Below are 26,432 nucleotides of genomic sequence, written 5' to 3'. Positions count from 1 at the left end.
ATCTTTCTGATTGAGAGGGGTTCAAATACTTATTTCCCTCATTAAAATGCTAATTAATTTATAACATTTTTGACACGCGTTTTTATGGATTTTTTCGTTTTTATTCTGATTTCACCATGAGGCCAACAGTTACAGAGTTTAAAAACTTCTTTGGGATCGGTGTCCCTTCTACGGGACAGTTGAGCTAACATAAGCTAATGCGATTAGCATGAGGTTGTAAGTAACAAGAACATTTCCCAGGACATAGACTTATCTGATATTGGCAGAAAGCTTAAATTATTGTTAATCTAACTGCACTGTCCAATTTACAGTAGCTATTACAGTGAAAGAATACCATGCTTTTGTTTGAGGAGGGTGCATAATTTTGAACATGAAAAGTTATTAATAAACATTTGGGCAGTCTTCATACAAAATGTTGAACATAAATGCAATGGTTCATTGGATCAGTCTAAAACTTTGCACATACACTGATGCCCTCTAGTGGCCAAAATCTAAATTGTACCTGGGCTGGAATAATACATTATGGCCTTTCTCTTGCATTTCAAAGACGATGGTACAAAAAAATACATAATAACGGTTGTTTTTTTCCTTGTATTATCTTTTTTCAGATTGATTGTGTTATATTCTACTACATTCCTTGCACATTCCCATAAACTTCAAAGTGTTTCCTTTCAAATGGTACCAAGGATATGCATATGAGCTATAGATTTGGGTATGTCATTTAGGGCAGAAATTGAAAAAAATCGTCCAATCCTTAAGAACTGCCATCCTTAATGGCTGTGATAAGAGAACACTGAGGATGGCTCAACAGCATTGTAGTTACTAGACAATATTAACCTAAATGACAGAGTGAAAAACTTGTACAGAATAAAAATAACAAAATAAAAATGTGGCAAAGAAATGAACTTTATGTCCTGAACACAAAGCTTTATGTTTGAGGCAAATCCAACACAACACATAACTGAGAACAACTCTTCATATTTTCAAGCATGATGGTGGCTGCATCATGTTATGGGTATGCTTGTCATTGGCAAGGACTAGGGAGTTTTTCATAATAAAAAGAAAAGGTATAGCAATAAGCACAGGCAAAATTCTAGAGGAAAACCTGTTTCAGTCTGCTTTTCACCAGAAACTGGGAGACAAATTCACGTTTCAGCAGGAAAATAACCTAAAACACAAGGCCAAATATACACTGCCATCGCTTACCAAGACGATATTGAATGCTTGAGTGGCCTAGCTACAGTTTTGACTTAAATTGGCTTGAAAATCTATGGCAATATTTGAAAATTGCTGTCTAGCAATGATCAACAACCAACTTGACGGATCTTGCAGTATTTAAAAAAGTATAATGTGCAAATATTGTACAATCCAGGTGTGAAAATCTGAGACTTACCCAGAAAGGTACATAGAATCACTTTTGGCAGAGATTAGAGCTAATATGTACTGTACTGACTCAGGGGTGAGAATACTTATTTAAATGAGATATTTCTGTATTTCTATTTTCAATGAATTTGCAAAACTTTCTAAAAACATGTTTTCACTTTGTCATTATGGAGTATTTTATGTAGATGGGTGAGAAAATGTTTGCATTCAGTCTGTAACACAAGATAATGTGGAATAAGTCAAGGGGTATGAATAGTTTCTGAAGGCACTGTTCAACAAAACAGTAGCTAAATGGAATGGATGTCCTGTTATGATTAAAATCATTGTGGGGAAGTTAAGAGTTAATGCAAGAGGCATTCAGCCATGGCATTGTAAACATTATTTTGGTTAGCTAACTTTAGCATAACTTGCTAGCTACTTCTGTACAAATTAGGAACTCACCACTTGAAAATCAGAGAATTCAGTTTAAAAACATGCCTCTCTCAATATAATGTTAGAGGTTCCGCAACCCTAACCAGAAGTTTTACTTTTGGATCTCTTTTCTTGACAGTGTTGAAATATGCATCGCCTTATTTGACCGACTTCCGGAAATGTCAGTCAAAAAATGGGATGGTGAAAGGACAGATACAGTTTTAAAACACTGTATAGACTCAGTATAACCTTTACCAACTGACACCATTGAGAAGGATGAACTGAAAAGTACTGATGTTATGGAGAATATTTATGCTAATATTAGTGCTGAAACCGTAAAGGTTCTTCATGACCCCAACATTGAGACCCAGGATGTCACCTCTAGTGGTATGGCAGGAAGGCAACAATTTGGTAAGATAAAAAAACAGCACACACATCTTTCACAACCTGCTAAGCTGTACCACAGTAAGCTGTAAATCATGTATTTGATCCTCAGCAAAGAGTAACCACCTCAAAGGTGCTGTTGTGTGTCTGGGGCTGCTGTGTGTTCTTTTACTGACTGGGATCATAGGCCTTTGTGCCCACTGCGAGTTTACCCAGTTTTACATCATTGATAGTCAGGTTGTTATAGTGTGATTATTTTGGTCATTGCTTTTTATGTTTCTTTGCAGACAACAGAGTGGCAAGTGACTTTGAGGAGGAGCAGACTAAGCTATTGACAGAGACAGACCAGCTGAAGGGGGAGATAGTTATCCTTCAAAATAAATTATTGTTTATGGGTGAGTGAGTTATCCTTATCTGACCACACCATTTGGACTGGCTGGAATTCAATCACACACACCATAACAAGCGCAAATATTATTGTCATTATTAGTGTTATTGGGTTCATGGGTTTATGAGTATGAAGCTGCTGCTTGAACATGTGTTCTCCTTTGCTCTTCAACAGAGCATCATTTTAAAATGGGATGGCGTCATTTTGGATCCAGTTTTTACCTCTTCTTCACTGTGGAGAAGACTTGGGAGCAGAGCAAACAGGACTGTGTAGGGAGTGGAGCCGACCTGGTGATCATAGACAGCAGAGAGGAACAGGTGAGTGAGAGAGAGATGTTTACTGTTAATTTTTATTGTTTTTCACTTTATATATTCACTTTATATATTATCTACCTCACTTGCTTTGGCAATGTTAACACATGTTTCCCATGCCAATAAAGCCCTTGAATTGAATTGAATTGAATTGAATTGAGAGAGAGAGAGAGAGAGAGAGAGAGAGAGAGAGAGAGAGAGAGAGAGAGGTAAATGGATAGTGGTGGTAGTAGCAGCAGTATAAATGGTGTTGTAGTTATTGGTAGCTGTTTTGGTGATTTATTTTTCTTGAACTGTTATTTCCAGCATTATCCACTAGGTTTGCTTCAGGTAGAAAATTCTAGGAAATGTTCTTTAATCAATCAATCAATCAATCGCCAGGGAAGGCGTAGCTCTACACATTTTAATTGCACAAAGCCTATTACTTGGCAGGGAATACTATTTGTTGATCAGTGATTCTACACATCACTGTGTGGGTAGCCCCAACCGAGACTTGAACCCAGGTCTAGTGACTTTCAAGGCTTAGGGGATCCCCCCACCAAACACTTAAGCTTGTGTCATTTAACATGTCCTAGGATTTTATACCTGCAGCAACCCTAGTGGATAATGATGGAAATATTGATGAAAAAAAACAAAACAGAAAACAACTGGCCCTAGTTATTGATGAAGGATTAATTGAGTTTTGTTGACATTAAATGTCTGTGCCAATATTTTAGAATTGTATCAGTGGATTCAATGGGATGTTCTGGATTGGTCTGTCTGACAGAGAGACAGAGGGGTCATGGAAATGGGTGGATGGAACACCACTGACCATAGAGTAAGACATTTAAATATTCTAATGTCCTATAATAGCTGTATTTCATTTAAAGCCAAAGGCCTCAATTTCTTTACATTACATTCCATTAACTTTGTGTTTGTAAACTGAGGGCTGGGTCTTGATTGGTTACAGGTACTGGAAGAGTGGAGAGCCTAACAGTTACGGCGGTGAAGAGGACTGTGCTGAGAGAAGCTTAATTTATTCTAACACAGAGCAGAGCTGGAATGATGTAGCATGTGGTCAACTGAAGTTAGGGATCTGTGAGAAAGTGGCTTATCCGTAACTCAAACTGCACATATAACTGCATTCAAACTGCATTCTTTTCTTTTCTTCTTTTCATTCTTTTCACTTTTCTTTTCACTTTTCTTTTCACTTTTTTACAACTCCTGCTTGGACTATTGCATACAATTATTAGATTATCATTTCAATTATAATTTTGATTAATTATATTTCCCCATTGTTTAAATAAATAAAAATATATATATATATATATCAATGCCTAATTAGCTTAGTGCAGCTGCTATTACCCTATAATAACCCCAAAATGTTATTTTACTTTGTTTTGTTGTCATTTGAGTCTTTTTATATCTTATACCAAAAGTATGGATGTATGACTCCTCCACTTGTTTCCAGGTTTCCAAATAAAAGAAGAATACACACCTGAATCATTCTACGGTATCACATACAATGTTTTCTTACATGTCTAAACTCTTTGAATCAAAACGTTTTAAAACAACCAGCAAATCCCTTAGAGCAGGAGAATGGCCCTCCACCAGAGGAAACAGAGAAGAAGAGAAGGTTTCTCCCGTTCTGTTCCTACATTAGCTTAAATCATCAGTGTGGCTGTAGGGTTAGAAGCAACCAGGGGGGGTGTGGACGGTAATGAAGTGTGGAGCTAAGTAACTGTGGAGTCCCTGCCAAGGCCTAATTACACATTCATCCGCTGGCATATATCACAGTTACAGAATGTCAACAGGCTGCCATGACTCACAGCTGGCACTACAGGGTTTACGGATCAGCCCTGTGAGTGTGTGTGTGTGTGTGTGTGTGTGTGTGTTTATTTGTTTGCGTGTGTGTTTGTGTGTGTGAGTAAGTGTGTGCATGCTTGTGTTGTTCATGGCCTGAGGATATGGCCCCTGAGTTTTGATTATGTACTAGTGGCTATGATACCCAGAGGTGGTGGAGGAAACACCACTCTGGTAGAATAACACATAGTCCCTGGTAGTGAAACGCATCAACACAGTAATACCCTACCACAGGTCTCATACAGAGATTGCTTGGCCCCTAGGAATATGGGTAATGTACAGTAGGCTCTGATCTCTGCTATAGAGGGCCAATGGGGGAATAATGACATGGCCTCACTGCCCTGTCCTGTCTACTCTTGCAGAAACAATACTGGAGGGCTCAGAAACAGATTCATTTTACAATGGGAGGTAATATAATATTTTGTAAGGGGGTGGTGGAGAGAGAGAGCAAGAGAGAGAGAGAGCGAGAGAGAGAGAGAGAGAGAGAGAGAGAGAGAGAGAGCGAGAGAGAGAGAGAGAGAGAGAGAGAGAGAGAGAGAGAGAGAGAGAGAGAGCAAGAGAGAGAGCAAGAGAGAGAGAGAGAAAGAGAGAGAGAGAGAGCAAGAGAGAGAGAGAGAGAGAGAGAGAGAGAGAGAGAGAGAGAGAGAGAGAGAGCAAGAGAGAGAGAGAGAGAGAGAGAGAGAGAGAGAGAGAGAGAGAGAGAGAGAGCAAGAGAGAGAGAGAGAGAGAGAGAGAGAGAGAGAGAGAGAGAGAAATTGTTCATAGCTGCATCTCCTCATCTGCACCATGTTTCTCATCATTTAGTCTGGTTAATTGAACGCTCCTTCTAAGAAGATTATCCTCCTGCAACATGTACTTTTAGGGTCAGTGGCTACGTCAGGCCAATTAACTATTTGTCAAATACATAAGGCACTCATCTAATCTCCTTTTACTGGAGTTGATAATCTTGTAAAAGTCCAGATGGCTGATAAGATCTATCCCCTTTCTGTAGACAGAGATATGGAGCTTATATTATGTAGACACAGATACAGTGCCTTTGGAAAGTATTCAGACCCCTTGACTTTTTCCACATTTTGTTACGTTACAGCCTCATTCTAACATTTATTAAATTGTTAGTTTTCCTCATCAATCTACACACACATCATGCTTTACCGTCAGGATGGTGCCAGGTTTCCTCCGGATGTGACGCTTGGCATTCAGGCCAAAGAGTTCAATCTTGGTTTCATCATACCAGAGATTCTTGTTTCTCATGGGCTGAGAGTCTTTAGGTACCTTTTTGCAAACTCCAAGCGGGCTGTCATGTCGCTTCTACTGAGGAGTGGCTTCCGTCTTGCCACTCTACCATAAAGGCCTGATTGGTGGATTGCTGCAGAGATGGTTGTCCTTCTGGAAGGTTCTCCCATCGCCCCAGAGGATCTCTAGACCTCTGTCAGAGTGACCATTAGGTTCTTGGTCACCTCCCTGACCAAGGCCCTTCTCCCCCTGATTGCTTAGTTTGGTCGGACGGCCAGCTCTAGGAAGAGTCTTGGTGGTTCAAAACATCTTCCATTTGAAGGTTCTTGAGGAACCTTTAAAGCTGCAGAAATGTGTTGATACCCTTCCCCAGATCTGAACCTCGACACAATCCTGTCTCGGAGCTCTACGGACAAATCCTTCGACCTCATGGTTTTTTCTCTGAGATGCACTGTCAACTGTGGGACCTTAAATAGACATGTGTTTCTTTCCAAATCATGTCCAATCAATTGAATTTACCACAGGTGGACTCCATCAAGTTGTAGAAACACCTGAAGGATGAGCATTGGAAACAGGATGCACCTGAGCTCAATTTCGAGTCTCATAGCAAAGGGGCTGAATACTTCTGTAAATAAGGTATTTCTGTTTTTTTTATAAAATAGAAGAGAACAAAATCAGTTTTCGCTTTGTCATAATGGGATATTGTGTGTAGATTGCTGAGGATTTTCTGTTATTTAATACATTTTAGAATAAGGCTGTAATGTAACAAAATGTGGAAAAAGTCAAGGGGTCTAAATACTTTACGAATGCACTGTATAGAGGTAAAATTATGTGGATAACAATGTAGAGCTTATATTATGTAGACAGCGTTATAGAGCTAACATTACCGCAGAGACATGGTGTCACGGCTGTTTGAAGGAGAGGACCAGGGTGCAGCATGGTGAGCATACAGTATCTTTTAATGATCCAAATGACGCCGACAAAACAATAAACAATACAAAAACAAACCGTGAAGCTCAAAGGCAAAATGCCATAAAGAAAGTCAATTTCCCACCAAGACAGGTGGGCAAAAACGCACCTAAGTATGGTTCCCAATCAGAGACAACGATAGACAGCTGTCCCTGATTGAGAACCATACCTGGCCAAAACATAGAGATAGAAAATCATAGAAACACAACACATAGAAATGCCCACCTGAAATCACGCCCTGATCAAACCAAAATAGAGACATAAAAAGGATCTCCAAGGTCAGCTCGTGACACATAGAGCTTATATTATGCAGATAGAGATATAGAGCTAACATTACCATAGAGATATAGAGCAAACATTACCACAGAGACATAGAGCTTATATTATGTAGACAGAGTTATAGAGCTAACATTACCATAGAGACATAGAGCTTATATTATGTAGACAGAGTTATAGAGCTAACATTACCAGAGACATAGAGCTTATATTATGTATACAGAGTTATAGAGCTAACATTACCAGAGACATAGAGCTTATATTATGTAGACAGTGTTATAGAGCTAACATTACCACAGAGATATAGAGCTTTTATTATATAGATAAAGATATAGAGGCAATATTATGTAAAGTTTTAGATGTTAGATGTAGTTTTAGATTCTTACTGAGGCTCAGTTAATGGCCAAGGCTGATTTAATAAACCTGGAGCTTAATATCCAAATTCATGTCTTTTACTAATTGATCCATGTCAGTTTGGTTTACTGTGCCTTTCAACAAAGTCAATCTAAGGTAATCTGCTACAACTCTACATTGGCTTTTGACAGTAGTTTACATTTAATAACACATATTTAAAACACACCTGTGATTAGATGAACATTCAGCTAACTTTCCGTCTAGAACGTTAGGACATGCTCCACCAGTGACAGAACGTCAAGAGGTCGTTAGACTTCCTCCTAATTAGACCTCACACACACTGAGCTGTCAACTGTGTCTGTCCATTAGCCGGGGACAGGTAGTCACAGACAAGGGCCTTGGATGAGTAGGATATGAACTTTGATTGTATAGTGCATTAACTGAATTTCTGAACAATTTCATAAGTAACTGTGTAAGTTCTTCTTTTTGGGACTGCAATATGTGGTGATTATTGCTCTGATCATTTTCAAAGTCATTCCAAATTAAAAAGCAGGTTGTTTCCCTCATACAAAGTCAGAATGTATGGTCCTCAATGTGATTTTGGTTCCTCAGTATTTTAGGGACTCTGCTCTTGGCCTTGCAAAATAACAGCTACTTTTGATGTCCCCTCTTTCTCTCTCTCTCTCTGTCTTGTCACTGTTGTTTATTTGCAGGTCGTTGGGAGGCATCAGAAGGGATGAGTGAGATGCGAGCAAGGAGGAGGAGCAACCAGCCAACCAGGAGAAGAGGAAAGCCGTTCTGTCCCTTCAGCTGGATGAGATGGGCAGATGTCGGTGAGACGATCACACAGGAAAACCCCTGGGGGGAAGGAGGGGGGAGGTTAGTGAGAGAGGAGAGGGAGGGGATGGAGACATGGAGACAGAGCAGTTGGTGGGGGTAGAGTAGTGGGATGAGGGGCAAAAAGAGGAGAGGGAAGAGGAAGAAGAGCTGGAAAGAGAGAGAGAGAGACAGGTGGAGTTGATAAGGCTAGAATCTTGCTGGTCCTCCAGCTCACACCACATCATTCTTAATTTGAGTCATGTCTCTGTCTGTCCTCCTGATGTTCCCCTCCCAAAACCCTCACTCCTCTCTACCTCTCTTGCCTCTCTCTTTCAGTGAAGACCCACATAGATTAGATCTGTGCTGACAGGTTCGGGCAGCGTGCGTACCATCTGACTGACTGCTCTTTTTGACTTGTGCGGTCTTTTGTGTGTGCAGCCGAGCGTCTCTCCCTGCCTGGCGTCTGAGGGTTTCATCTATGTGGCAGGTCTGTCATATCGCTGTGCCCACCATGCCAGATCAGTGCCAGTCCCAGCCAAATGGCAGCGCCTAACAAGAGCTCGCCGTCTGACTCCTGTGTGTGTGTGTGTGTGTGTGTGTGTGTGTGTGTGTGTGTGTGTGTGTGTGTGTGTGTGTGTGTGTGTGTGTGTGTGTGTGTGTGTGTGTGTGTGTGTGTGTGTGTGTGTGTGTGTGTGTGTGTGTAAGGGGGGTTGTTTGTGTGTGTATGATGCCTCGACATGACAGGAAATATTCACACAACTGGCAAGCTGGCAATCCACCTGACTGATGCAGACGGAGAGTGGCACTAAAGAGTAGACAAAGGAGCACTGAGGACTGGGAGAAAAATAACTGCTTTAAACTGTGGCTTCAGAGAGACAGAAACAGGAACACAACTTCACGGTTTCCTGAAAGAGGAACACAGACAGACAGACGAACAAAAATGAACCAAGACGAACACAGTCATTGACCTCTCTCTCTATGGATCTTTAGCAGAGCTGGCAGCCATATGACTCAGATCAGAGCCAATGCAAAGAATTCAAGTCCAACACAGTTTCAACCAAAATACATTACACAGCAAATGCCTTACCTCACAAAAACCTTCTCATAACTCCACATAAACATATAGGATGAAGAGGTCTCTCCTCTGACTCAACACTCCCTCTACATTAACTTTAGCCCAGAGCTGAAGGTTATATCTACAGTAATATACCATAATAGTGTACGGCTGATGATGGATTGGTCTGATGCATTCTCTGTGTTGTTGTCATGTCATATAGAGGGACCAGAGGTTGACCACCTCACCACTTTAGACTCATAAGGGGGATTAAAAACTCTCTGCCTCTACCTCTACCTCTGTCTCTCTCTCTCTCTCTCTCTCTCTCTCACACACACACACACACACACACACACACACACACACACACACACACACACACACACACACACACACACACACACACACACACACACACACACACACACACACACACACACACACACACACAGTGGGTTAGAACCCACTTCATGAGAAAAAACATGTAGACAGAGAGAGACAGAAACAGAGACAGAAAAAGACAGACAGAGAAATGGACACACAAACCAAATAGACATAGAACACACTAAAGTCTGTTCATATCTGGGTTTAAAGATACGCTCTACTGGTAATACCTGCTTGGCTGTCAATGAACTGAAAGAGAAAACAAGAAGGGGTTTTTACGCTATCAAAAGACAAATTCAAATTGACATACCAATTAGAGTCTGGCTCAAAATATTCAAATCTAAAATTGAACCAATTGCCCTATATAGAAGTGAAGTGTGAGGTTAATCAACATTTTAAAAAATGGGACAAACATCCAATTGAAATCCTGCAAGCATTCTTAGAGTACAGAGAAAGCCCCAAGTGATGCATGCAGGGCAAATTTAGGCCAATATCAATTACTAATTAATATCCAAAAAGTAGACATCAAATTCTATAACCACTTAAAAGCAATCAACCCTTAGTCATACCACTATAAAGCCCTGAAATGACAAGAGATGAACATAGAGAAAAGTTCCCTTGTTCAGCCAGTCCTGAAGTCATTAACCACTACCAACACAACAAAGCATCAGGACAGCACTCTGACAATATGGCCCAAAAAATTATAACAAACAAAAATACAATTAGATTACCTATTGGGGAAACATAATATAAAATCTCAAGGTTAACTTGAATGCTATTTGGACCTAAACAGACAGTACATGGTGGCAGACTAGCTGTAGAAAGAAACAGAGGAAAATTGTACAATGTGCATAGCCTTGCTACTGAGAGAGGACGCCAGGCAGTCCTGGCTCTCGAGAAGACAGGCTATGTGCCCACTGCCCACAAAATGAGGTGGAAACTGAGCTGCACCCCCTAACCTCCTGTCAAATGTACGACGATAAAAGATACACATATTTCCCTCAGATTACAAGGACCCAAAAAGTATTTTAAAACAAATATCGGTAAGCTTGCGTATCTGTTAGTTGAAATACAGTTCATTCGGAAAGTATTCAGACCCCTTGACTTTTTCCACATTTTCTTAGGTTACAGCCTTATTCTAAAATTGATTAAATTAGTATTTCCCCTCATCAATCTACACACAATACCCCATTATGACAAAGCGAAAACAGTTTTTTTGAATTTTTTTTACAAATGTATTAAAAATATAAACCAAAGTATTCAGACCATTTGCTATATGACTCAAAATTGAGCTAAGGTGCATCCTGTTTTTATTGATCATCCATGAGATGTTTCTACAACTTGATTGGAGTCCACCTGTGGTAAATTCAATTGATTGGACATAATTTGGAAAGACACACCTGTCTATATAAGATCCCACAGTTGACAGTGCATGTCAGAGCTAAAACCAAGCCATGAAGTCGAAGAAATTGTCCGTAGAGCTCCGAGACAGGATTGTGTCGAGGCACAGATCTGGGGAATGGTGCCAAAACATTTCTACAGTATTGAAGGTCCCCAAGAACACAGTGGCCTCCATCATTCTTAAATGGAAAAAGTTTGGAACCACCAAGACTCTTCCTAGAGCTGGCTGCCAGGTAAACTAAGCAATCGGGGAAGAGGGACCTTGGTCAGTGAGGTGACCAAGACCCTGATGGTCACTCTGATAGAGCTTCAGAGTTCCTCTGTGGAGATGGGAGAACCTTCCAGAAGGACAACCATCTCTGCAGCACTCCACCAATCAGGCCTGTATGTTAGAGTGGCCAGACGGAAGCCACTCCTCAGTAAAAGGCACATGACAGCCCGCTTGGAGTTTGCCAAAAGGCACCTGAAGGACTCTCAGACCATGAGAAACAAGATTCTCTGGTATGTTGAAACCAAGACTGAACTATTTGGCATAAATGCCAAGCATTACGTCTGGAGTAAACCTGGTACCATCCCTACGGTGGAGCATAATGCTGTGGGAATGATTTTCAGCAGCAGAGACTGGAAGATTGGACTTGCAGCGTTATTCCCAAGAAGACTCGAGGATGTAATTGCTGCCAAAGGTGTGCTATGGAAATTCTTACACAGGGACACTTGAAGTCTATCTTAAATTAATCATTGTTTATTGTCAGTGTGCTGGAGAGGTTCCAACAAACTTGATGCACCATAGTGAACATCTGTCAGGAGCTCTCTCGGGGCAGTCCCGTTAGTTCAAATCAAATGTATTTATTAAAATCAAATCAAATCAAATGTATTTATATAGCCCTTCGTACATCAGCTGATATCTCAAAGTGCTGTACAGAAACCCAGCGTAAAACCCCAAGCAGCAAGCAATGCAGGTGTAGAAGCACGGTGGCTAGGAAAAACTCCCTAGAAAGGCCAAAACCTAGGAAGAAACCTAGAGAGGAACCAGGCTATGTGGGGTGGACAGTCCTCTTCTGGCTGTGCCAACATAAAATGTAAAAAAAGCACCAACATAAAATGTTCCATCACGTTCCATCTTCTTATCACTTGTGTGATAATAATCATTACATTTTAATGTAAGCATTTACATTTTAGCTTCTATATCAAAATGTTCTATACTCCCATTAAAGTAAGGGAAATCAACAAAGAAAAAAACAGACACTTCATAATTTCAAACCCTTCATTCTGGGTTATACAATCTAATTAGTATGGTAATACTATAATCATAATAAAGGTTATAATTATATTAACCTGTCTAAGATATTGGTTCCCAATTGGGGATCAACCCTCCCACGTTCAGCTGAAACGGTGGCGCATGGAACGCAAAAATATTCTTAAAAATATTTAACCTCCACACATTAACAAGTCCAATAGCTCAAATGAAAGATAAACACCTTGTTCATCTAGCCAGCAAGTCAGATTTCTAAAATGTTTTACGGCGAAAACATAGCACATATATATGTAAAACCACCACCAGACACAGCTCATTTGAATAGCCAAAACATGCAATCAACAAACGCAGGATTAAAAAATAAATCGCTCACTAACCTTTTTTTCTCAATAATATGCCATTTACATCCATAAATGTCCATTTACAGTGAGTTCACGTTCAGAAATTACTCAAAAATGCCCGCAGGAAATCTAGGTAGCGCGGCAAGATAACGTAAATAGACATCATAAACTTTGACTAAATATACATGTTCTACATATAGTTAGAAAGATACACTGCTTCTTTATGCAACCGCTTTGTTAGATTTATTTTTAACGTTACAGAAATCGCACACTATTCAATATGCTGAGACGGCGCTCAGTTCCAAGCTACATTTCTACGTAATGTTGGAGTCAACAGAAACACAGATTTAAGCATAAATATTCCCTTACCTTCGATGGTCTTCGTTCAGAATGTTCTGGAAGGCTTCATACTTACCCAATACATCGTTTTGTTTCAAGTCTTGCGTCTTTGTATTAGCTACTGCTAATAACATCAGCTGAAATGCACCCAAAACGTCCTCTGGTCCGGAAAAGTTGCGCATCAAAACTTCAAAATTACATATTATATGTCGACTAAACAGGTCAAACTAAGTGCAGAAGCAAGCTTTATGATGTTTTAGACACGCAAAACAAACTTCAACTCAATCGGCCATCGTCTGCCCTTCTCTTGAGTGCTGGAACAAAGGAATGGCTGGGACCAATTCGCGCCCCTACGCACAGCCTATTCTCTCGTGGCACGCACTAATTTCACTCCCATAGGGTCAAGTCTCCCCAGAATCATAACTGGTTGGGAAGGGTGGGGGCCATGACGTCAAAGTTGCTCCAACTTTCATGGCCACAAAAACTAGTTTGGAAGAATGCCTGCCCTGTGAGTTCTGCTATACTTACAGACATAATTCCAACGGTTTTAGAATCTTTAGAGTGTTTTCTATCCAATAATAAAAAATATTTTTTTTAAATTTTTTTATTTATTTGCATATATTAGCAATTTTTGACAGATTTTTTTTTTCAGTTTACTAGGGGTACCCAATCTCTCCAAAGGGGGCATATGTCTGCCATGTCCTTAACAGGTCACACGCTGCAGCCCATTTCGCAATTTGGGATCCCCAACTTCCAAACAGGGATTCCAACCAAGATACAGACGCTCACTCTAGTTGTGGGGAATTATTCTTAGCAACAGTGGCAATGTATTTGGCAAGATCAGTCATATTAGAAGAGTGATCTGGGACAAAAGTTCAACATTCATCGCCAATGATTGCACAAGTGTTGTGAAGAGGGCATGACAAAACCTTCTCCCCCTCAGGAGACTGAAAAGATTTGTCATGGATCCCAGATCCTCAAAAAGTTCTGCAGCTGCACCATCGAGAGCATCCTGACCGGTTACATCACCGCCTGGTATGGTAACTGCTTGGCATCTGACCGTAAGGCGCTACAGAGGGTGGTGCATACGGCCCAGTACATTACTGGGGCCAAGCTTCCGGCAATCCAGGACCTACATAATAGGCGGTGTCAGAGGAAAGCCCATAAAATTGTTAGAGACTCCAGTCACCCAAGTCAGAGACTGTTTTCTCTGCTACCGCACGGCAAGCGGAACCGGAGCGCCAAGTCTAGGACAAAAAGGCTCCTTAACAGCTTCTACCCCCAACCCATAAGACTGCTGAACAATTAATCAAATGGCCACCGGACTATTACGTTGACTCCACCCACCCCTCCATTTGTTTTGTACACTGCTGCTACTCGCTGTTTATTATCTATGCATAGTCACTTCACCCCTGCCTACATGTACAAATGACCTTAAACCCATACACCTGCACACTGACTCGGTACTGGTACCCCCTGTACATAGACTCCTTATTGTTATGTTATTGTGTTACCTTTTATTATTTTTTACTTTAGTTTATTTGGTAAATATTTTCTTAACTCTTCTTGATCTGCACTGTTGGTAAGGTGTTTTAAGTAAGCATTTCACGGTAAGGTCTACCTACACTTGTTGTATTTGGCGCATGCGACAAATAAAGTTTGATTTATTTTCACGTCCAGATGGAAAGTGTGCCCAAAGTAAACTGCCTGCTACTCAGACCCAGAAGCTAGGATATGCATGTAATTGGTAGATTTGGATAGAAAACACTCTAAAGTTTCCAAAACTGTTACAATGATGACTGTGAGTATAACAGAACTTATTTGGCAGGAGAAACCCTGAGGATAAACCATCCAGTAATTATTTTTTTGAAAGTCACTCTCTTTTCAATGGGTTTTCTATGTGGATCTACTGGATCTACTTCCACTAGATGTCAACAGTCTTTAGAAATTGGTTGATGTTTTTCCTTTGAGAAATGAAGAAGTAGGGCCGTTCAGAACGAGGGTCAAGTCTAGTGTACTGTTGTGGTTGGGGCGCGTGACTTGAAAGCTCGCTCCGCTTTATTTTCGTCCGGTTTTGAACACAGTTTATCCAATCGTACATTCTATTGATTATTTACGTTTAAAATACCTAAAGTTGGATTAGGAAAGTTGTTTGAAATGTTTGGATCAAGTTTACAGGTAATTATATTAGATACTTTGTAGTCATGTTGCCCGAGTTGGAACCAGTGTTTTTCTGGATAAAACGTGCCAAATAAATTGACGTTTTGGAGATATAATGGCAGAATTTATCGAACAAAAGGACCATTTGTGATGTTTAATGGACAATTTGGAGTGCCAACAGAAGAAGATCTTCAAAGGTAAGGCATGAATTATATCGTTTTTTCTGACTTACGTGTTACGCCTGGCGGGTTGAAATGTGATTTTCATGTATTTGTTTGATGGGGTGCTGTCCTCAGATAATAGCATGGTTTGCTTTCGCCGTAATCTGACACTGTGGCTTTAAACCGATGTATAACACTTTTATGATTCATGAATTATTATTAGGAGTATTTCTGTTTTTGAATTTGGCGCGCTGCTATTTCACTGGGTGTTGTCAAATCAATCCCGTTAACGGGATTGGCGCGCAAAGGGATCACTAAGAAGTTAATGCTCCACGTTGGTTCTATCACTTTAATTTAAGAACCTCAATTTAGCACACACCGACACTGGCCGAATGTACATTTACATTGACATACAATATATGCATCTTATATTTCTAGTAATAACTATTCTCATCACTTGTGGTAATGACAGATTGGTATCTCAATACATTCTTAGTCTAATTACTATACATTTCACAGTGTGCAGAACTCCACACTCAACCTGATACCCCAAATAACCATTTTGGATAAGCCTAAATCAATTACGGGCACGGTTGACCACACCCCTCCATCCCGGCACTCATCCTTCTTGCGTTTCTTCATGTTCTTCTTCAGATAGTGTTTCAGTTCGTCCTCCCAATGGCAAATGTTCAATGTGGATGGCCCTTAATAATGTTCAATGTGGATGGCCCTTAATAATGTTCAATGTGGATGGCCCTTAATAATGTCTCTCACCTGAGCCGCCTCTGCCCTTTACAGTGCATTATGTCTTGTCCATTTTTCTACCATTATACCAACAAGTTTGGATGGGATCTCTCTCCATGCTCACTCCACGTGGACTCATGTTTCACACCTGAGAGAACAGGCATGAGAGAAAAAGCATAGCTTCGACTGATAGCTTCGACTGGATGCTGTGTACAGGTTGCTGGCTCAGACTCAGGTCTCACGGTAGAAGTGGTGAAGGACCATAGTGAACGCCATTGTTGGCCGTTGCTTCAGCCAGTTAGGGGGGGTTGAGGTTCACACTGTTCTTGGTTAAATGATCCCTTCCGTGCATCTGGACACCATCTGTGGTCACCTTCGCCATAACCTTGAGAGAAGACAACAGTTTAGATTAGGTTATTTCTGATTCAGGAAATCCAGACAAATGATTTACTGTATGACAAATTATTACTACTACCAATATTCTTAATACAGATTTCTAAGACAAATGTCTAAGAGATTAACAACACACAGTTGAAAGCATTTTGTTCCCCCAAATTGGTTTATACTCCCCTATCATCTTGGCGATCTCACTGCAGAGTTACAGGGTCAGGTAGAGGGCTAATCCTTAGGGAGAAATCCAGAACATCCAACAGACCAAATCTGGTGAGATTTGTTATTGAAGAAAGACAAAAACAAAGTAAAAAATACACATATATAACTTGAGGTGTGGAAAACATCAATCCATTTGGAGTAACTGTCAACCATTACAAACATATATTTATTCCTTTTATAGGCAGACATGAACAAAATCAATTTGCATATTCACCAAAGGCACCAGTGCCCCAGGGGACTGGTAATTCCCCCTTTGGACACATGACTCAAATTGTGATTCATGCATCCAAAAAAACAACAACACTGCCTGTTAATTAAATAAAAAATAAACTAATTATAATAACAAATCGAATTAAAATTACAACTCTTGATAACTCAAAAAGGAAGTAATTGTGTCTCATAAGGTAATGGTAAAATAGACTAGAGACAGGTTCCCTCATTCAGGGGCACTGCTCTCCCTCTGTCCTTCTCGTGGTCCAAATTTCAATCAGCTTATTATCCATATTTTAATCTTGTTATTCAAATTTCAATCAGCTTAATATCCACATTTCAATTATCTTATTATCCAAACAGCGTAATATCCAAATTTCGATCTTATTATCCATATTCCAATCTTAATTGTAAGAATTTCAAGACATTTATTAATCAAATTTCAATCAGCCATATTTCAATCAGCTAAATATGTCATATCTCACAATCGAACAACTTTCACATCCACATTCACTTAATACTATTCCCAAACACACTCAGCAATCTCCCTTATTACCCATGTGCATCTTCAACGATTCTCTTGTCATTACTTGCTATGCACCATATGTACTGTATCTCCTGTGCACATTTAATAACACCACGTATTCAAAAAAACCTTGTGTTATTTGTAGTGGCTGCAGACCATGTAGACATGTCTTCTAAATGCCTACAGACAGCTGTCAGCAGGGCTTTCCATAGTACCGTTACACCCTCGCTCTAGTCTTTTCATAAGACTAGTGAATAGCCTTCTCTCTATAAGACTAGGGGTACCTTTTTATGCGTTACTCACCTTGATTTAATTTTTATCCAATCCACAGGTGCTTCAACAAAGTACAGAGTAAAGGGTCTGAATAGTGATGTAAATGTGATATTTAATTTTTGTCATTTTATACATTTGCAAAAAGACAGAGAAACCGTTTTTTGCTTTGTCATTATGGGTTATTGTGTGAAAATTGCAAAAGTCAAGAGGTCTGAATGCACTGTACATTTACATTTGGTCTCTTATCCAGTGCGAGTTATAGGAGCAATTAGGGTTAAGTGCCTTCCTAAAGGGCACATCGACAGAGTTTCATCTAGTTGGCTTGTGGCTACGAAGCAGTGACCTTTCAGTTACTGGCCCAACGCTCTTAACCGCAAGGCTACCTGCTGCCCCATACATACAGTACCAGTCAAAAGTTTGGACACACTTACTCATTCAAGGGTTCTTTATTTTCCTATTTTCTACATTGTAGAATAGTAGTGAAGACATCAAAACTATGAAATAACACGTGGAATAATGTAGTAACCAAACATATTAGGACCGCCACAGGAATAGAAGACCGAGAGTTACCACTCTTGCAGAGGATAAGTTCATTAGAGTTACCAGCCTCAGAAATTGCTGCCCAAATAAATGCTTCACAGAGGTAGGTAGGTGAATGGATGATCTCTGCATGTGTGGTTCCCATCGTGAAGCATGGAGGAGGAGGTATGATGGTGTGGGGGTGCTTTGCTGGTGACACTGTCTGTGATTTATTTACAATTCATGGCAGACTTAACCAGCATGGTTACGACAGCATTCTGCAGTGATACGCCATCCCATCTGGTTTGCGCTTAGTGGGACTATGATTTGTTTTTCAACAGGACAATGACCCAACACACCTCCAAAGTGTGTGAGGGCTATTTGACCAAGAAGGAGTGTGATGGAGTGCTGCATCAGATGGTCTTTACAATCACCCGACCTCAACCCAATTGAGATGGTTTCGGATGAGTTGGACCGCAGAGTGTAGGAAAAGCAGCCAATAAGTGCTCAGCATGTGTGGGAACTCCTTCAAGACTGTTGGAAAAGCATTCCAGGTGAAGCTTGTTGAGAGAATGCCAAGAGTGTATAAAGCTGTCATCAGGGCAAAGGGTGGCTACTTTGAAGAATCTAAAATATGAAATCGATTTAGATTTGTTGAACACTTTTTTTGGTTCCATATGTGTTATTTCATAGTTTTGATGTATTCACTATTATTCTACAATGTAGAAAATTGTAAATGTATAGAAGAAACATTGAATGAGTAGGTGTGTCCAAACGTTTGACTGGGACTGTGTACACATATAGTCAAATACAGCAGTTTGTAATCATCGCAGCAAAATGTGTGACCTGTTGCAATAAGAATAGGGCAACCAGTGGCGCTGAAACACAAGTAAATGAAACCTATATTTGAATAATATCTGATGATTTATCTTCCCCTGCCAGTTGTACTTCTACTATTCACACATTGTAACAACACTGTACATGCAGTAGTTAATATTAATATAACATGTCAAAAGTCTTTCTCTTTTTAAACTAATGTTAACTGTTCATTTGTTATTCTTTATTTCACTTGCTTTGGCAATGCAGACATTGTTTCCCATGCCAATAAAGTCACTTTGAATTGAAAACCTAAAATGGTTTCTGGCTGTCACCATTTGAGAACACTTTGAAGAACCCCTTTTGGTTCCAGGTTGACCCTTTTGGTTCTAGGTGGAATCCTTTTGGGTTCCATGGAGAACCCATCCCACAGATGGTTCTACATGGAACCCAAAAGGGTTCTTTTTACCTGTAACCAAAAAGGGTTATGCTATGGGGAGAGCTGGGGAACCTTGTATCTGTAGACGCAGAGAAACAGACACTAGCCACTTAAATCTTTAAATTCTTCATTCACTTTCCCTCCCCATAACGAGACAGTCCCCATAGGGCTGTAATGAATAATCATTAGCTAAAGGTCCACAAATTATTGATGTAAAATAAGCAATGATATTTTGGGGGGGTTTCTCAATGTATTGCCATTAACAAGTAACTTGCAATCCAATAAATGTCAGTGTAGCTTTCAGTTAATTAAATGGCAGAATATTAGACTGTAATGCAGGGTGGCGTTTATATCTCAATTTCAACAGAACACAATTTATAGCCTGGACTTTATTTGAAGGGAACCACAAATAATGGCAGTTAAGACATCAGGGGGATGGACAGGAGATCACATTAATGAAATTAGATAGGGCAGAGCGGTGATATACACAGCACTCACACTGGGCAGACTCGGGTGCATGGATGGTGGATGGATGGACACAAATACACACACATCTAGAGAAAGGCAAACTCAACGACCGCATGCTGCCGTGGCATGCTCAGCTGCTCATGGGATGGAACTTGGCTCATATTGTATATGGGTTGGCTTGTATTGGTATTGTGTGTGTGTGTGTGCTGCAGGATGCCATGGCTGGGCCTAAATTGGTGACCAGGGAGCATCCCTCTCTCTCCTCCTCTCTCCCCTCAACCTCTACTCCTCCCTCTTCTTCTGTATCCTTTGGTTGGCTGTAGAGTGTGAGGACCTGTCACCTCATCAGGGAAACTTTCCCTATCTTGAGAACTTCTACACACACACACACACACACACACACACAAACACACACACACACACACACACACACACACACACACACACACACACACACACACACACACACACACACACACACCCCTAATCCCCCTGGTAAGAGGGAGGTGTCACTTGAGGAGGCAGCTGCAGTCGTCTGGGTGACGGCTCTCCTCAAATCAGAAACGCTCGTACCTGTCAACAGCAACCAGGCCCCCAGGCTACCACTGCCACACACACACACACACACACACACACATCAAACTCACCAGGGGATTGGGAGAGACGAGGAATGAGTGAGGGATGTTTCAGTTGTAGTCTGAACAGTGAGGCTGATTTCTGTCCCGACAGTGAGACCCAATTATGAGCAGTGACAGTTTGGCTGTAGTTGGTAATGTAGGTTAAGAGAGAGAGTGTGTGTGTGTGTTTGGACATGTTTAACTAATCTTGTGGGTACCAGAGCTAGGTTTAGGTTTAGGGTTAGGGGTTAGGGAAAATACAATTTTGAAGGGGACTGAATTGTGTCCTCCCACAAGGTTAGCTAGCTGTACAAGACTGTGTGTGTGTGTGGTGTGTGTGTGTGTGTGTGTGTGTGTGTGTGTGTGTGTGTGTGTGTGTGTGTGTGTGTGTGTGTGTGTGTGTGTGTGTGTGTGTGTGTGTGTGTGTGTGTGTGTGTGTGTGTGTGTGTGTGTGTGTGTGTGCGAAACAAGGGGACATAGAGGTGCTGAACTTTTTACTATGGCAGCTCTAACAGTACTTGAGAACACCGTAGGAATCACCAGCACTGTAATTGACTAGAATCCCAGATAAGTGTGTAGGCTCACACTGTCAAGTCCACTGTCAAAAGAGGGGGATACTAAAAACAATAATATTACAGTGTTTCTCTCTGTTTCCAAGCACACTTGTTTAATGTATGATTACATTCAAAGTGGCCTGTCTTTCTGTCTGTCTGTGTTTACTCTAGAAGCAGGAGGCCCACCGTATGTTGCAATCAGACAAATTGCCAAAACCTCTGTCATGTGACAGTGGCTTTGTGTCTGCGTATGAAAGACGAGTGAAGTGTTGTCAATACTGGCCCGTTCTCTCCAATCTCCTCAAACATACACAACCAATATCATGGCAACACCTCGGAATATCTCTCATCTTCCCATGTTGTCTCAATTATAAATACACTACACAAGAACATTTTTGGAGACTAACAACAACTTGTGTAAAAACAAAACAACAATACGTTTTTTGGATAGCTCGTTCTTGCATGTTATAGTAATACACTATGTAGGAAACTAAAACAGAAATTGTAGATCCTGGCAAAGATTTATTTTACAACCTGATTGACATTGTTGTGTGACATTTGAGTTATTTAGGCAGATGCTCTTACCCAGAGCAACTCACAGTAGTGAGTGCATACATTTTAATTCGTACTTGTCAAAAATGGGAATTGAACCTACAACCCTGACATTGCAAGTGCCATGCTTCACCAATGGAGCCACACGGAACCACTGTGGTCATAAAATCAAACAGATTCAGATTTGATGTCAAATTTTAGTTTTGATTCATATTTTGGTTATAGTGAAACATCACTCCTTAATAGAAGCACAGTACAGCAAGCAACACACGATTCTAAAGTGTTCCTCAGTCTCACACACTGTCTGCCTGAAATGAGCCTCCCTTTCATATAGGACGACACTGCCCTCCAGTGACTGGGAAGAGAAACAGTCTATGAAAAACAGTGATCACCAACCCTGGTCCTGGAGAGCTGCAGGGTGTGCTGGCTTTTATTCCAGCCCGGAACTAAAACAGCAGAACAATCTAAGTGGTTTCTTATGTAGACCTTGATTTGTTGAATTAGGGTTATGATTAAACACACTCACAGAGCCTCTCCCCCCCTCACACACACCCTCAGATTGAGGACTCCATTCATGTCTGCAGTATGAGAGATTTAACTAGTTGTTAGTATTGACAACGTCCCGTTGCTGTGACGACAGCCTCTCCATGCACTCCAATCTGAGCTGGACATTTTCTATTGATCCCTGGCAGGACCTCCATCGGCAGCTCTAAGATTTTTACGAACCTGTCACTCCCTGCCATCGATCAACATGTCCTTCATCTGATCCTTAATTATATGCAAAGATAAAAGATTTTCTCATTATTGTGTTTAATCTAATGAAAGCAGCGCGCTACGGCAGGGGCCAGTTCAGAGGTTCTGGGACTATTGGCCCCGGAGGGCAGTGCTACGGGGTGAAGTCTTTAATTAGACAGAGTAATGGGATTCAGACAGAGAGACTCAGATGTCTTTAGAGCGAGAGGTTGGACAGGCATGGAAGGCTGTTTAATAGAACGCCCGGTCACAGCCTCTAACCTTTATTGACTGCGTCTCACAGCTTATCACGGTTTAGCATCAGACTCGAGCATCAATAACCCAAAACTATGTAGGGACCAGAGAGATTGGAATCTGTGCTCAGCTGTTCAGAGAGATGAGCACCAAACCACAAGTGATGTAGATATTCATGCTATGAAGGGGTCTGGAGTCAGTGTCTGTATAGCCAATCATATTTCACTACTAGGGGGGGTTCAACTATTTAATGCACCACTATTAAAGAGCTGGCTTTTTGGGGGCCACTTTGAGTAGTTTCTCTCTCTCTTTCTCTTTTTACATATGTCTTTCTAGCTATATATCTCCCTCTCTCTCTTTCCCACTTTTCTTTAGTGCTCTCTAGAGTAACATTGACACCTTTATCCAGGAACTGTGTAAATTGATAACCAAGCATAAGGCATAAAATCACTTAAAAGTGAGTGGCTGGAGAGAACATTTCTAAAGGCCATAACTGCGTTTTGGACAGACTCAATAATCTGAATGCTGATACATTTATTTGATGATATTTAACCTCCTGATCCTTAATTTTCCACAAAGGTTTTGTTTCAGTTTTTCATTAGTCATCATTTAAAAGCCTTCAGCCTGCTACTCAGACCCTAAACCACATGGAAATGAGGCACATTAATGTGAGTTTGATAGAGAGGCGACAGTAAACAGGTTTATTATTGTCTCAATCAAGCCTAGACATATTTATGTACTTGTCACATTATAAAGGTTTGGATGTGAAATGTTTTACTGATGCCAACGCCACTGTTAGATGAGAGTTGACTTTGATGTATTCTGAACACTCAAGGCACAGGCACACTTTCTGTCAAGTGCAGATGAGATGTTAAAATGAACACACCATGCAAGCTGTTTCTCTAGAGAACATTGTCATTGAATATTGATCCGAAATCACATCTATCCTCAAAATACAATGTAAACATTGAGTTTACCCCTAGTAGTACAGAGGATGCCTATGTAGCCTATTTTTGAGTGAATTGGGGGCCAATTGACAGAGAGCTGAGCAATACCACCATCTGGTAATTTAAGGAATTGTTCTGACTCTTCCATCAAAAATTATTTGGAAACAAACGAGTTTGCATAATATTGATGGGTGACTCAGGATGGAACATAAGTAGGTCTGATGTCTGCTGGTTTATCCAGCTGTCAAAACACAGACAGATCCAGACAGACAGACAGACAGACAGACAGACAGACAGACAGACAGACAGACAGACAGACAGACAGACAGACACACACACACTGAGAAACTGAAGCATTTTTTTCAAGTTCTGACTGCATTCCATTAAAAAAAACATGAATAAATGTGTCAATTTTTGTAAATTATTGTGATTTAAATGATTAATTACATGTGATTTAAATTTGACCTGCCTGTCATCTTCATCTCTTCCTTCAGGTCTGAACTACCATGACCCCAGAATGCTGAAAGGGCCGGCGTTCAGTTTTGGGATGCGCCACCAACAGCTCAGCTCAGACCGCTCCCCAGGGCCGGCGTTCAGTTTTGGGATGCGTCACCAACAACTCAGCTCAGACCGTTCCCCAGGGCCGGCGTTCAGTTTTGGGATGCGCCACCAACAGCTCAGCTCAGACCGCTCCCCCGGGCCGGCGTTCAGTTTTGGGATGCGTCACCAACAGCTCAGCTCAGACCGTTCCCCAGGGCCGGCGTTCAGTTTTGGGATGCGCCACCAACAGCTCAGCTCAGACCGCTCCCCCGGGCCGGCGTTCAGTTTTGGGATGCGTCACCAACAGCTCAGCTCAGACCGCTCCCCAGGGCCGGCGTTCAGTTTTGGGATGCGTCACCAACAGCTCAGCTCAGACCGCTCCCCAGGGCCGGCGTTCAGTTTTGGGATGCGTCACCAACAGCTCAGCTCAGACCGCTCCCCAGGGCCGGCGTTCAGTTTTGGGATGCGTCACCAACAGCTCAGCTCAGACCGCTCCCCAGGGCCGGCGTTCAGTTTTGGGATGCGTCACCAACAGCTCAGCTCAGACCGCTCCCCAGGGCCGGCGTTCAGTTTTGGGATGCGTCACCAACAGCTCAGCTCAGACCGCTCCCCAGGGCCGGCGTTCAGTTTTGGGATGCGTCACCAACAGCTCCGCTCAGCTCAGAATTACAAACAGCTCCGCTCCGCTCAGAATTACACACACATACAGACTCAAGACATATAACATGAAACTGTGTTCTTACTGTCTGTTCGGTGTTTCAGGTCGCTACTCCACTGAGAGGTCGGGGCAGTCTGCATATTAATATGCCCCTGCCTCCTCCCTGTCTGCTTGGAGCAAAGGCTTCCACAACGACCAGACCCCAGGTAACATCAGGTAACATCCTCTTCAATAATGATAACAGTCCAACACTGTGCCCTTTAGAGACATGGAGTAGAATGCTGGCTGCAGAATTTTAGAATGTGATCGAAGAAGACTGTTCGATGAAGACTGAGAGAATGTGTTAGAACTGTGGAATAGAATGTTGGTGTACTTACGGAATGTGATTGTGTCCTTTCGCTCAGGCCCTGCTGCTTACATGCAGCCCTCTGTGCTGGGGCCTGCCACCGTCAACAAAACCTCCACCCCTAACTTCTCCCGCCGAGGATGCAGCAAGATGGTCAGTTTCCACGAGGACCTGCAGAAGGTAGATCTGACATGTCGAATACAGACTCTTCCAAATGGAAATCTCACCTGTCCTCTTTATTGAAGATGAACAGATTGATTTAATAGGCCTATCGATAGGCTTATCGTTCATTGTATCTTCCCTCACACTTCTTCCCTGTGTTTTTACCTGTCTCTGGCCCAGGGACATTCAGAGTGGTGGACCCCTGCACCTACAAACACAAGCCCCCCCACTACAGCATGACAGGATGCAACAGCATGCCTGGAGACACCACCATGAAACCAGGCCCGGAGCTCACCACCCTGAACAGGCAAGTCACCTCATCATACCCATATCACTCTTATATTACTGTTATGCAATGATTAACATCTTAAAATAAAAAATATGAAAATCTCTTCTGCAAATTGTTTTTCTACCCACTGTTACATCGGTCGTGACCTAGCTGCCCGTCTTCCATTGTAGGTGACCTTCACCAGGATCAAACCTCCAAGCTTCACTTTCAAAATTCATCATTCCGAGTTCATCGCTCCACTCATCGTGGACGTGGTGTAATAGGAACTCTCCTCCCTTCCTTCTTCCATTTCCTCCACCCCTTATCCCAGTAATAAATAAAGCAGCATCAAACTGCTCTGCACTGAAGAAAGCAGATACTTGTGCCTTAGTGTTATGTATTGCGTATGCTGCATTGAGTAAAATGATGCTGACAAGCTAACCTGACAATCACATATTGGGGGGGTGTACATTACTGCATTTATACTTCAGTTATCACTTTTCAACAGGATACGTTTCTGTTTTAAGGTGCACATATTTTACCACATGAGATACAAAGTTTGATATCAGGCCAAAGGTTTGTGACCACTTTCATTATTACAATTAATATAAACTATCTAGTAGTATGTTTTTTTTCCAGTACCAAATATGTGGTTTGATATCACATTGATCTGACATGATTTTCACAACAAAATTACTTATGTTCACTCACTTTGATGTCATCTAAAAT

General features: G+C 41.4%; 2 protein-coding genes across 2 annotated transcripts; both read left to right on the top strand.

Annotated features, from left to right (window-relative positions):
• The first annotated feature begins 2,019 nt into the window (after positions 1-2,019).
• On the top strand, positions 2,020-4,359 carry LOC110520384 (C-type lectin domain family 4 member E-like). The gene is made up of 6 exons (XM_090181997.1): positions 2,020-2,205; positions 2,291-2,380; positions 2,466-2,573; positions 2,741-2,883; positions 3,594-3,694; positions 3,827-4,359. Exons 1-6 carry the CDS (start codon positions 2,094-2,096, stop codon positions 3,975-3,977), a joined length of 705 nt encoding a protein of 234 aa, XP_090038123.1. The 5' UTR covers positions 2,020-2,093; the 3' UTR covers positions 3,978-4,359.
• A 20,248-nt stretch (positions 4,360-24,607) lies between these two features.
• On the top strand, positions 24,608-25,994 carry LOC110532254 (ciliary microtubule associated protein 1B). The gene is given in 5 exon segments (XM_036989454.2): positions 24,608-25,133; positions 25,332-25,453; positions 25,603-25,714; positions 25,717-25,742; positions 25,895-25,994. Coding segments are annotated over 5 exon segments (489 nt in total). The 5' UTR covers positions 24,608-24,994; the 3' UTR covers positions 25,985-25,994.
• Positions 25,995-26,432: the final 438 nt, after the last annotated feature.

This window comes from Oncorhynchus mykiss, chromosome 1 (assembly GCF_057628025.1).
Source record: "Oncorhynchus mykiss isolate SJ-2025 chromosome 1, ASM5762802v1, whole genome shotgun sequence".
Lineage (NCBI taxonomy): Eukaryota > Metazoa > Chordata > Actinopteri > Salmoniformes > Salmonidae > Oncorhynchus > Oncorhynchus mykiss.
The sequence above is the reverse complement of the archived record's forward strand: the minus strand, read 5'-3'. Positions and strand labels throughout refer to the sequence as shown.